Genomic DNA, 14,048 nt, shown 5'->3' with positions numbered 1-14,048 from the left:
ATTAAACAACAGATTACTTATGAAACAATGTGTTGTCTGTTTATAAAATTCTGTTTACACTGTAGGTTGGGATTGCAATCTTTAAGATCAAAAATGTGTTTCAAACTGTTAATTCTATGATGTCTGTTATTTTGGTTCTACTGCTATTTTTATTCTTAAGCATTCAAACTGCTTGCTGTTCTATCAGAGACATAGTTACTGAATGCACCTGTAAAGTTTGTGTGTGCTGTATGAATGTTGTGTGTAGCAGTATAAATACTGTGTGTGTGAAGTATGAATGTTGCATGGGGCAGTGTGAGAATTGTGTGTGCCTGTGTGAATGTTTGTATGTAGCAATTTAAATGCTGTGTATAGCTGTGTGAATGTGGTGTGTGTGTGTGTGTGTGTGGCGGTGTGACTGTTAGTGAGTCTGTACAATAGTTCCAAGACTCAAATGGAAAACTAGTCCTTATCTTGGTTGCACTGGATAGTGAATTTATAATCACAGAATCACTGGATAGTGAATTTATAATCACTGATAAGAATTACTTGTTTCAATCAGTGTAAATACAGCTTAGATTTATCAGGACGTTACTACTGATAAAATAGATGACTGGATGTCTGCTTATTTTATTTATCCACTGCAGTATAAAAGTCAATGATATTAATACTGTTTTAAATATAACCATGAAAGGCTGCAATCTTTTTTAAAAAAGTCACAGTGAAAATAAAGATGTAGTTTATGAATACAGAGGGAGCAGAGGTCATAGCACCCAAGAGTGGTTTCAACCGCCAAAGAGGATGAATGTGTGTTTTGTGTGTGATTTTATATATATATATATATATATATATTACACACACACACACGCGCGTGCACACGCACACACATTTCAAACAGCTTTTAATATTTTCAGTATATTTTGTTGACTGATAGGACTTTTTATCCATAAAAATTCCAATCTAAAATGTTTGTTGTTATTAACAAAATATTTTTTGTTCTATTGATATGCACACAGCATAATATTTTACTAAGTGAGATCACATGGTGAAGTTATCTATGTAAGGCATCTTTGTGACACTGGTGACTATAAAATTAGCTATACAAATATAGAAATAAACAAATAAAATAGTTTTTTTTTAATTTCCTTGAGTAAAAGCACTGTTGTTTTGTGTAACAACTCAAAGCTCTATGTGGATGTTATTTTAGTGAACAGATGATGCTATAAGGATCAGAGATTGGCTCAGCTGCAACAGTCCAGTGGTACAATACCATCACAAAACTACAAATTGAAGGCGTCATCTTCCCGAGTGTAGGGCTTAAGGTCACTGTTTAAACTCCAAACACTTTTACTTTATCCACCACACTGCACTTGATCCCAGACTCATGATATCAGAAGATACACGCCTGATTTAACTATTAGACCACCGCAGTAGTTTATGGCTGATCAGTGTGGCATTACTTTTTCACAGGAAGATCTCATACATGGCTGTGTTTACAGAAATAAGCATGTAACATCCGTTTGTAACATGTGTTTGGTTCTGATGTATTAAACGATGACGCCCTCCTCCACACCGATAAAGGCGTTAGTTCCATCTGCATATCCGGGTTACCAGCGCCCGGTCGCACCGGGCTGTGTAAAGGTGCAGCGCACCGAGCGGACTCAGATATTGCTCGTGAACTAAACACCTTACAGACTGTCCGAGAAAAGCAGCAGTGTACACACGAAGTCCTTCACTGACACCGACACTCCTATTTTTGTCCGACAAAACCATCAGAGGCGTTTATGGGAGACCACCATCCCCTACAGTAGTCGAAAACCCAGCGCATTCTTCAAGATGTGCAGCCGCCTGTCTTCATCTCACCTTAGCGCGAGATGCAAAAGCATCCGTACCTCATCAAGCGCTCGAGCGACAGACAATTGATACATGGTGGTTCTGTCTCTCTCTCTGTCTCTCTCTCTCTCTCTCTCTCTCTCTCACACACACACACACGCACAATCTATCTCTACATCTCCACACTGAGATACATCTAAAGGTATTTCCCAACGCAAGCAAATTTCAGTAGAAACCGAGTGTGAAACCAATCTTACCGCTGCGCTCGAGCAGAATCGGTGTCAGGTGTGGAAAATGTTTTCCATACAAACCGGTAAATTTATGGCTGAACATAAAAATTCCCGAATGTAGATTCATTCTATTTGTATGAGTCTGTATTTGCAAATGTTGCACGGTAGCGACGCGTTAGTGACTAAAGACACACTCCCGCCCTCTGTCGGAACGGAAGCTAACGGGTCTTAAAGAGACATTGTCAATGATTTACCGGCGCCATCTCTCTCTCTCGCTCTCTTTCTCCAAAGCTGATTTATTAACAATTTCTTAAACTACACGTGCAAACACATACATTTCGCGTGTTTGTTTTTCTGAGAATTTCTATTAGAACAATTAGTATTATTTCCTCAAAATATTAAAATTATTTGACTGAATTAACCAAACAGACATCATTTTGGTTTGTTCACCTGTTCCTTTACTGATTCCAAATAAGCATGAGCTTACTTTGTTGAGCACTATTAACCCGATTTACTTACCTCTATTAACCTTGCTTTATTAACCCTATTAACCAAGTTCTATTAACTTAATTAATCTACCAATATTAACTATTAACCTAGTCTTATTAACCCTATTAACCTATCCCTGTTAACTCAAGTCTATGAGCAGAAGTATGTGTGCTGGCAGAAGCTAGGGAGATGCTGTATAAATGTAAAGTGCTTAAAAACTTTGGATGATCCCAGCACTATATAAATTATTATTGTTGTTGTTGCTGCTGCTGCTGCTGCTGCTGCTGATAATAATAATAATAATAATAATAATAATAATAATAATAATAAAAGTGGTGGTGGTACCAGTAGTAGTAAGGATAGTAGCATTACATGGTGAGGGATTCACACGTTGTGTGATTCTGTGTTGTCTCCAGTAACCAGTGATGGGACACACCTGAGTATGTTCAGGATACATTATGAAATAGTCAGTAGGTTTATTGCTTAGTAAAGGTGGGGATCTGAACATTCTCCTTTTGTACTGAGAGTATGATTAATAGAGCAGAAAGCATACCTCCAAGGTTTATTATTGAGACCCTCAACATAGATGTCACCAATCATACAGGAATCCCATCAGTGGGTTTAGTTCTGCACTGGTAATCAGGCTTTTAACAGGGAAGGTCTTTCTGCATCGATGCCTCCCCTCTTTACACAGAAGCACTACACACACACCTACACAGATATGATTTAGTACCACATCACACACTCACACTAAAGATTCTAAAACGCTATCACACACACACACACACACACACACACACACACACACACACACACACACACACACACACACACACACACTTGTTTGGACTGAAATGATGCAGAGAAAGAGTGTGAGGGGTGATGTAATGTTCTTCCAGACAGATGATGTCATTGGTGAGGATTTAAAAGGCCAGCACAGCATTTTCATTGGTTCACTGAGAACAGAGCATGATGGACCACATTTAAAAGTCTCTTCTATACAGGTTTTATTATACAACAATCACTTATGATGAAATTATATTTATATGAATTGTGATGTCTGTGATCTTGAGTTTTGCTATTGAGATGTACTGATGAGTTCAGAGCTCCAACTGACCTGTGTGCTTCATATGTGTAGCAATTGTTTATTGAGAGGTGGTTCTGATACCATGTGTCTTGTAACTGAGTCCTAAAACCATGCACTGATTTGGCTCATTTTTAGTTTTGGCTTGTTAAGACCTGGGTTGTTTTTTGATTTATGAAATAATTTAAAGTAAATGAATAGAGTAGTGCCAAAAAATTATTCTCAATCAAGGTAAAACATGCTGTACTGTACATGTGCAGTTATGGATGGAGAGCTTGGGTCCCCCAAATAAAACAATCTGTGTTCAAGTATAACTCTGGGTATAAGCTTAGATTTATTCACACTGACCTGGATACCAACAAAAGCAAAAGTGTGTGTGTGAGTGTGTGGGGGGTGGAGAGACACACAGAGAGAGAGAGAGAGGCAGAGGGGAAAAAGGGAGAGGAAGAGACAAGGGAGAGAGAGAGAGAGAGACACATGGGGGGAGAGAGAGACTGGAGAGGAGCATAACTGAAAGGTAGTACAGCAGTTACTCAGGTATCAGCGGCATATCAGTCACGACTCCCTCCAACATGTCACAGCCACAGATGTGAAGAATGAATCTGTTTGGAAGTTAAGTCATATCTGCCAACATTCATATTTTCTACCTGTGCACCCCCTCCTCTGGAAACACACACACCCTTTGCTTGAAAAGCAATTGGGTGTAAAGTGATTATCCCAAGTAAACATTTTGTATAGTATTTTGTGTAGTGCATGATGGTATACACACATGTGGGCACATACAGATGCATATCTATCACGTACAGATGTATATACACATCTTCACATGATCTGTTTGTTTATCTGCTTCAGGCCATCATCACTGGCTAGCTCACTCACCAGAGAGAATCTTCTAAAGGAAATAGTTTTGCTGTGGATATTCAGTGGTTACTACAGGGAGATGCTGACTCAGACCCATTCTGAGAGCAGCACATCTCCACATGTATTTAAAGTATGTGGGTATGAAAGACTTCAAATGTTGATGGAGTTTGGGTTGGGAAATGCCAAATATTGTAAGGGGTGTGTAATAAAAAAGTAGTAATGATTAGGTCATTATAACAACTCTAGATGACAAAGCACTTTTGTAAGTCACTCTGGATATGAGCTTTTGCCAAATACCAAAAATGTAAATGTAAGTTAGATTAAAACAAGAATTTTTTTTTACATTGCATTCTAAAATAATTCTCCAGAAAATAAATGAAAATATACATGCATGCATATTAGCATGGATGTGTTTTTGGCTATGATTGTGCACTTATAGACAATATAACAACTCTATATGAGCTTTAAAAGTAGTTTCACCCTCTAAATTACAATAATTCCCCATTATTATTATTATTAGTAGTAGTAGTAGTAGTAGTAGTAGTAGTGTGTTACTCTTTGATCCCTCTAAAGGTTGGTTCTTCTTCTTCTTCTTCTTCTTCATATTATTATTATTATTATTATTATTATTATTATTATTAGTGGTAGTAGTAGTCATAGTGGTGGTAATAGCAGTAGTAGTAGTGTGTTACACTTTGATCCCTCTAAAGGCTGGTTCTCATTGCAATAACTCGTGGTTTGACAAAAGTGGCATTATGATTAGTTACTGAGTTCTTTAGGACACAGCTGTACACAGGCTGCCCTGCTTTTGAGCTGACAATGATATCACTTCCCGTCTCTCTTGCTGATTCTTTTTTGTCTTGTGTAGTTCCATTCTTCTTGCCTCCAGTGTCTAATGTGGTGTCAGGACTGGGTGAAAGAGGTTCAGCAGTCTGATGTGTCGGGTTGGACGGAGTAGTCCCGTGGGTCTCCCTGGTTGATTTTAAAACACTATCCTTATACTGAATTTCTTCATAGATACACAAATCCATTCCTGAGTGGTGTGAAGGACATGTCATATGATTGTCAGATGAATTTGCTATAGGCTGAATGGATACTTCGTCTGACTGCTGATTGGCTACAATGTTTCTGAAATCCTCTGTACTTTGTGCTGTTGTCTGATTGAGCATTTCTAAAGCAACTAAAACCTCTGGGCTATGGCCAAGCATCTGATCTCCAGACACACTGTTTGAGACATTCTGCTTTTTACTGTAGCCAGCCTGGCTGGTGGACTGGTCTAAGTGCTGGTCGTCTGTAGGAAAGAGTGACAGCTCGTCATCCTTAATGTTGAGAGGAATGAACTCTTGCCATTGGCTTGTGGAGAGGAACCACTCTGCTCTCTGACTGGTAGAGGCAGAACAGTTTAAACTGTGTTTTCCTAAATTCTGCTTTTGAAATGTCTGCATATTATTGGTTTCTTGAGGCTCTTTTTCACTGATTACAGTGAGTGTAGAAATGTGATTGGTGGACAATGCCTTCGGATGTACAGCATTACTGATCTGTGTTGTTTCACCTGGATCTGTCTGACACACCTCCCCTGTTGGGTGGAGTTTTACACTCGTGCTGTCTTGGAAAGCACCTTGGCAATCCTGGATACAGACTGTGTCAGTGTACTGATTTACAGGATCTGTGGAGGAGAGCAGTTTGAACATGAAAAGTAACTTTAACATGGATGAGCCTAGATTATATAATAATAATAATAACAATAATAATAACTCTAACCCTAACCCAAATACTTTAACACGGATGAGCCTAGATAATATAATAATAACTCTAACCCTAACCCAAATACTTTAACACAAATGAGCCTAGATTATATAATAATAATAATTATAATAACTCTAACCCTAACCCAATTACTTTAACACTGATGATCCTAGATTATATAATAATAATAATAACAATAATAACTGTAACCCTAACCCAATTACTTTAACACGGATGATCCTAGATTATATAATAATAATAATAATAACAATAATAACTGTAACCCTAACCCAATCATTTTAACACGGATGAGCCTATATAATATAATAATAATAATAATAATAATAATAATAATAATAATAATAATAACTGTAACCCTAACCCAATTACTTTAACATGGATGATCTTAGATTATAATAATAATAATAATAATAATAATAATAATAATAATAATAATAATAATAATAATAATTCTAACCCTAACCCAAATACCTTAACACAGATGATCCTAGATTATATAATAATAATAATAACTCTAATAATAACTCTAACCCTAATCCAAATACCTTAACACAGATGAGCCTAGATTATATAATAATAATAATAACTCTAATAATGACTCTAATCATAACCCAATTACTTTAACATGGATGATTCTAGATTATATAATAACGATAACTCCAACCCTAACCCAAATACTTTAAACAGGGATGAGCCTAGATTATATAATAATCACTCTAACCCTAACCCAAATACTTTAAGATGGATGAACCTAAAAAAGCGTATGAGCCATTCTATCTGCCATATTTTATTGATCCTTGCTACCTTGTGTACATCATTACAGAGGCCTGAATGTTAATCAGGTAGAACATATGACAATTTATATGAAATGCATACACCCATAGAGTAATCACACAAAAGTTATATTACCTTATGCTTCTTTATAAAGGAATAGTACTGGGCAAATGTACATGGAATACCTGAGTCGTCTCTGCTACTATCCACCATCTCACTGGCCCGAATGAGTTTCAGAGGATGAACTGCCTCCAAACCAGTCCCTCTGACTGCACTGAGGCAAACAAACAAGCACAAAAATAGACTTCAGATGTAAACTTGGAATGCTGAGATTATACAGTGTTGATCTTGGTTATGTTTTGCTGAATAGAACAAACATAGGCAATTGGCCTCATGAATTAATTACTCATATGAACAGATGTTGCTTATATCAGCATACTATATGTCACGGAACGCTCGCCTCTCGCAACCATGTGGTTTCGCCTGCCATGTGCAGTGGGAGGGTTGTTTGTAACCACACCTGCACACACCTGCGCCTTGTTTGTCTAAATGTATATAAACCCGTGTCAAAGTGTGCAGAGTGTTGGTCATTGCTGACGTAGTGTGTTAATGCGAATGTAACGTGTCTTTTGTAACCATATGTGTCAAGTCTTAACTATATTTGTTTAATTTGTTTAAAGTGTTAGAAGTCATTAGTGTTTAGTGTGCTTATGTTCATTGTTTGTGTTTACACGTGAGTGCCACTTTCATCCTTTATGTTGTGTATAAATAAATGTTCATCCATGTCGAGGAAGTCTGTGAGTCCTGCTCCATACCCTTCAGCACTCGGGCCAGCACGTTACACTATACCACTCATATCAGTGATTTTACTACATTCACCAGTTTTGTCATTAGGTAAAATTTTTCTCTTCATCCAGCCCTGTTGTACAAGCCAGGTATACCTATTCCTTGAAGAAACACTAAATATTCACCAATGAATTGCATCTATTTTAGTACATTGAAGAATTATTGATCTTATTGTGGCAGCTGTCATACAGAGAGAACATGAGTAGGGCTCCCAGGGTGCTGTAACACAATAAGAACCAAAGGTATCTAAACGAACCAAACACAGGTCGTGATCTCAGAAGATACGACACTAAATGCACTGGGAGAGAACAGAGTGCATTGTAAACAACAAATGAGCAAAGAATAATCCTGCTGTATTGAGGTGGTAAAATGCTTCATCAACATTTGGAGTTTCTGGAGATGTTTTCACTTCTTTATCCATTTTACCAGGTCTTGCTCTGTTTCCAGATATATACAATCCTGATTGCATTAAAGTCAGCATGGTGCATTGTTCTGTCTTGCAAAATATATGACATACATGCATCATATGGCAAGGGAGCCAAAGTTCAAGTATAAACTTAAGTCTTCTTCCATGCTGATGCTACAATAGTGTCTGAAGTGGGATTTATCCATTGAGTTGGAACAGGGCTGCCCAGTGAGTGGTGGACAATCCAGCCTGGAAGAAAGGGGGACCAAACACTAACCCTACCATCTGCCTGACAGGTTCACACCAGAACTCAGCAGCAGAGCCCACCCAGTGTCCAGTGAGAGAGGGCATATATCTGCCTACCAAGCCACAAGAAACTACAAGGAGCCATACTCCACACAGCTGTGGGTGGTTGCTTGGCATCATGGCTGGATGCCAGCTGTCATCATGATGCAGTTGTTTCTGGCATTGGAGAGGAAAACACTACAGTTACACGTGGCTCTCTATCTCTAGAACAGAACATTTTGGGCAGGCGTGGCAGGTGCTCCCAGAGAGAGGAGAGTGGGTCAGGGTGTCAGCTACAGAGCTGAGCATGATGCCTTCCAGGCAGGGAGAGAAAGCCCCTGGAGATTTCCTTCTCAACACAAAGGCACTGTGGCGAGAATCAAGAGTGCTAAGCACTGAAGACCTCAAAGAAGAAGTACTGTGTCAAGCAAGCCCCAGAGGTGGTGGAACAGCTACTGTGTTAGCATTGCAGAAAAAGAGGACATCGTGCTAGTCGAGGCTGGAACTGGTGGAAAAGGGTAGCAGGGCTGCCCAATGAGAGTTGGATAGCCTCCCGTAAACGCAAGCCTCAGAATCAGTGCTACAACCAGGAAGATTGTATTTTCTAATGTTGGCCATGGTTGGGCTCAACTTCAGAAAGAAAACACAGATTAAACACGGCAGGTCAGCTTTCCACTGCAGTAGTTGTGTCGAAGTAGAGAGCTGGGGCTCCTTGGCAGTGTGGCCTTTGGGGCTTGCTCTGTCTGGTGACTCCGAAGGAGCTGAACAAAGTGTCAGAATCAGCTAGTACATCCCAAGGGGAGGGGTGTACTGGGTGCACTGTACTGATAGCACCACTGTGTGGACTAAGTCATGCCTCGACATCACTTTAGACCAACTGGCTGTTCAGCGTATCCAAAGCTATGTTTTTTGGTTGTTGAATGCGCTAGCCATATTTGAACATTTAATGAACCAAGTGCTCATTGTTGTCGCCAGTGACTCGTGCATCATTTTGCAATGTCACGTCCGCAGACCTGAGCGTCCCTCCTTGTCATGGCAACTGAATCACTTCCGGTTTTTCATTCGTTTCCATGGTTCCTTGTCTCCTCCTCTTAGTCTCCAGCTGTTCTGAGTTTGTCCCTAATTATAGTCCTATGTAAACCCCATTCCTATGTCTCTTGGTTGTTGATTGTTTCATTGTTTCAGTCACTACATTTGTGGTTCAGTAAGAACTGTGTTTAGTTAGCTCTCGGTGTTTCCTCGTATATATGAGTTTAGTTAGATATCGTTTCTCTCAGTGTTTCTTTAGCTCGTATGTGTTTAGTTAATTCTCGGATTTCCTCGTCCTAATGTGTTTAGTTAGATATCGTTTGTACTATCACTCTGTGTTTGTTGTCTACAAAGTCTTACCCATTAGTGCTGTCTGTCCTTAGGTTCTGTTCTGTTAGTGGTTTTGTTTGCTTGTTATTAAACCTAGTATTTATTCGTTATGGTATCTCTTATTAGTTCCGTGTTACATAACATCCAGTGCGTCAGCACTTCACGAATGTGTTCACTCGTCACCCCATTTTACATGCACTCACAAACCTGAAACAAATATTCCAGGCTATTAAGGAAGCAAACAAAATGACAGTGGAGTGGCTGGAGGAGGAGCATTTGCCAGTTTGAGCTACTGGAGAAGCTCCACAGTGGCTAAGGGTGTAACACTGAGTTGGCAGTCATGGCTGAAGTTTGCAACTGGATGGACATCTGGCCAGCTCAGACTATGCTGCTCCACCCTGAGAGATACAGCCTCATGGAGCTGTTCAACTGGAGGTTCACTACTCAGTTAGCCATCACAACTGGCCAACAGCAGCGTGACTGATCCTGCCATTTAATTCTGGTCCTGCTGCCGAGCCACTGTGCTGCTGTCCACCAGATTCATTCCAGCCTTCCTGATGTTGAGCCGTGAGCTTAGGACAACCATGTAGCTTGTGTTTGGCTACCCACCAGAGTTGGCATAAGACAGCATGTGGGCTACACCAAGGGGCTCCAATGATGATGTCATACCATGCGCCAGCTCACCAGGGACCACCAAAGCAGCACTGTGCCTACCAGAAGCAGGTATATGACTCATGTTGCCAGAGGTAGCCCCTCTCACCAGGGCTGCAGGTGTATGACTTTGCACCAAGCTCCAATCACCAAGGGAGGGCCTCTATGTGGTGAAGGAGCACCAAGGCAAGGTTGTTTACTGGGTCCAGGAAGAGCATCAGACTGTGTTGAACCATCGGGACTGGCTAGCCCTTTACCAGGCCCAGGAGGAAGACATTAACAGACCAGGAAGAATGGGCACACCATGGAACTAGAGCCAGCCAGGAGGCATGAGAGCACCGTGGAACTAGAGCCAGTCAGGCGGTATGAGAACACCATGGAATTAGAGCCAGCCAGGAGGAATGGGCACACCATGGAACTAGAGGCAGCCAGGAGGAATGGGCACACATGGAACTAGAGCCAGCCAGGACAGCTACTGGAAGGCTGCCTCCTTGCCCCTGGCTCACTGTGCAGTGGGGTTCCTCAGGGAGAACAGGGAGGGCACAGCAGGACTCCCAGTAAGCTCCCTGTATCTCCCTGTATCGTCTCCCCCTGTATCTGTCTTGTGTGGTTGATCTATTGTGCACTGTTTGGCATTTCAAGAGTCTTCTCCCACACCCATACTACAATATAAATAAAGCTTCTATTATTCTGATGAGGTTATCCTGACAGTAACATTTAACTTTTTATTCTACTATCTCAATACCAGGAGCACAACCCATGGTCATCTAAACCATTAATCTCTTCTGTCTTCAAAAGGTCTGACATTCTATTTATTATAATTAGATTATTATTACTATTTTTGAATGAATATTTGTGCTTAGATGGTATTTTTTTAAATGACACTTCTGAACAAATGGAAGGAACTAGCCATGTAAGGCCTTTGTGTGAAATGTAATTCACAGTTCTAATGTTAGACAACAATATGGTATTTTGTAATGCTAGACTGCTCATAATAAAGAATTTTGTAATGGTACACTAATATGGTATATGGTTATATGGTATATGGTACACTAATTGTAGACTGTTTGCCAATAAATTTGTTTTCAGTTACTTGAGGTCTGAAAACTGAACTGAACTTGGTGAAATGGTCTTGATAAAAACTTGTCTTGGCATGCACACACACGCGCACACACACACACACACACACACACACACACACACACACACACACACACACACACACACACACACACACACACACACACACACACACACACACTTTTTTAAACTACACAATAGCACTTTATTGATCCTAAAGGAAATTGCCGATAAGCACTCTATAGGGAAGGGAAAATAGAGATGGCATACTAGCAAGACTGTGGCATTCAGTAAGGTTTCTTCAATAGAATATTTAGCCATTCTACTAATGAGCAAATCTGTAGTATTAATACATTATTGTGTACAAATCACTTAAGAATAATTATAGTTAAGGTAAATTAGTTAATATATGGCTAACCCCAACACCAACCATAGTTAATATAGGGTTAACCATAACACTATGTTATGTTTAATTCTAACCTACTATACTGTACTTGGATATATTCTATGAGTAAATGACAAAGCACTTTTGTAAGTGGCTCTGGATAAGAGCGTCTGCTAAATGCCATAAATGTAAATGTAAATGTAACACTAGTTAATATAGGGTGTTAGTGAATTAACTGTTACTTGTACTGTCAGCATAATAGATTTGTGCACATAACTGTGTACTACTGTGTGTAGATGTGTTGTGTGAGTATGCATGTATTTGTGAGTGTGATGTGGATGTGTGTGTAAGAGAGCGGTGCACACTCTACAGAAACTGCACTTGTAGCTGATACTGAGAAGCTGCATGCTGTCATCAATCCTCATATTTCTTGATCTCTCAACAGCTGTTCACACAGCCGACTACAAGATCCTCCTGTCCATCCTCACTAGCCGTGGGATTACTGGCACAGTTTGGTGATGGTTTGCGTCACACCTTGAGGGCCAGTCATATCAGATAACAGGGAGGGGATCCACATCTGCTCCATACACTCCACTGGTGTCCCACAAGGCTCAGTGCTTGGTCCTCTCCTGTTCCTCCTGTATCCCTGTTCTCTCACTGAGGTCATATCCTCACATGGTTTCTCATTCCACGTCTATGCTGATGATACTCGACTGGTTATCTCCTCTCCACCTTCCGAAGCTCAGGTTTCTGCTGTATCACAGCATGTCTATCAGATATCTCTAAATTAATGGAACCTCATCCCCTGAAACTAAATCTCAGCAAGCATAACTGGGTCATGCAGGTTCCTCCTCTACAACATCAGGAAAATCAGACCATTTATCTCCACAGCAGCCACTCGGGTGTCATCTCAAGATTGTACAACTGAAAGGGGTTAGGGTTTAGGTTAGGGTTAGGATTAAATAATCCAGGCTTTATTTAAAAATCCCGAAGTTCACCCATGCAACTCTCCATTGTGCTGTGTTCCCTTCACTGGCTCCCTGCAGCTTGCATCAGATTTAAAACACTGAAGCTCATCTATAAAGCCACAACTGGACCAGCTCCCACATACCTAAAGGCACTAATCAAACTTCCTTCTGCACCACGCTGCCAAATATAAACATAAACTAATATTCTAAATATGCGCTAATATTTATTAAAAAACCCTTTTTGTGACTTCTTTTCCACTCTAGCCAGGCTTTAACAAATATGTATTTGACAGGGTTAGTGACTACATTGACTACAGAAATGACAGAGACCACACAGACTACACAAGACTACACAGCATAGACTACAGAGACTACACAGATTACACAGCACTTCTTTAAATCGCTCTGGGTGAGGGTGTCTGCTAAATGCTGTAAAATGTAAAGTGTGTGTGTGTGTGTGTGTGTGTGTGTGTGTGTGTGTGTGTACCTCCTGAGCACCCTCTCTCTGATGCGTTCTACTCGTCTGAGTTTTGCGCCTCTTTGATCATCTTTGATTGTTGGATCACACTCCTGGTTTACACCACACAGAGCATTTAGTTCCCCCTGAAACACACACACACACACACTTTTATCCAGAGTGTTTTTTGTATCATTGCCATTGGACAGAAATCTCATATCTCCATTTTTTCAGATATGTTTTTTTTTTTGTATGATAATGCCAGAATAGAGATTAACACTGATCACAGAACAGAGATTAACACAGATCACAGGACACAGATTAACACTGATCACAGTATATGTATGTGAGTGTGTGTGTGTGTGTGTGTGTATTTGTATATGTGTGTGCATGTGTGTATTTGGTTACGTGTGTATTTCTATGTGTGTGTGTGTGTGTGTGTGTGTGTGTGTGTGTGTGTGTGTGTGTGTGTGTGTGTGTGTGTGTGTGTGTGTGTGTGTGTGTGTGTGTGAGTGTGTGTGTGTGTATTTGTATCTGTGTGTGCGTGTGTGTATTTGGTTATAGGTGTACCTATGTGTACCACAGAACTGAAAT

The 14,048-nt window shown here is 40.2% G+C and overlaps 2 protein-coding genes across 14 annotated transcripts in view; both read right to left on the bottom strand.

The window, feature by feature from the left end:
* Positions 1-2,201, bottom strand: part of LOC113589171 (liprin-alpha-3-like) — a 54,443-nt gene extending 52,242 nt beyond the window's left edge. For both annotated transcript variants that reach the window (XM_027028682.2, XM_027028680.2), the window contains exon 1: positions 2,070-2,201. The gene's annotated coding sequence lies outside the window, so the exon portion shown is untranslated. The remainder of the gene's footprint in view (positions 1-2,069) is intronic.
* A 1,725-nt stretch (positions 2,202-3,926) lies between these two features.
* Positions 3,927-14,048, bottom strand: part of si:ch211-234p6.5 (pleckstrin homology domain-containing family A member 4) — a 39,189-nt gene continuing 29,067 nt past the window's right edge. For 5 of the 12 annotated variants that reach the window (XM_027028688.2, XM_027028685.2, XM_027028690.2 and 2 more), the window contains 3 exons: positions 13,485-13,600; positions 7,203-7,291; positions 4,797-6,142 (listed from right to left, as the gene is read on the bottom strand). In XM_027028688.2, the coding sequence (XP_026884489.2) occupies positions 5,181-6,142; positions 7,203-7,291; positions 13,485-13,600 (1,167 nt within the window). In that variant the 3' untranslated portion in view covers positions 4,797-5,180. Of the gene's footprint in view, positions 4,218-4,796; positions 6,143-7,202; positions 7,292-13,484; positions 13,601-14,048 lie in introns of those variants that run through there. The other 7 variants (XM_027028694.2, XR_003411932.2, XM_027028689.2 and 4 more) reach the window with 7 other exon arrangements.

The sequence above is a fragment of the Electrophorus electricus genome, chromosome 10 (assembly GCF_013358815.1).
Source record: "Electrophorus electricus isolate fEleEle1 chromosome 10, fEleEle1.pri, whole genome shotgun sequence".
In the NCBI taxonomy this organism is placed as follows: domain Eukaryota; kingdom Metazoa; phylum Chordata; class Actinopteri; order Gymnotiformes; family Gymnotidae; genus Electrophorus; species Electrophorus electricus.
This window is presented reverse-complemented; position numbering and strand designations above follow the sequence as displayed.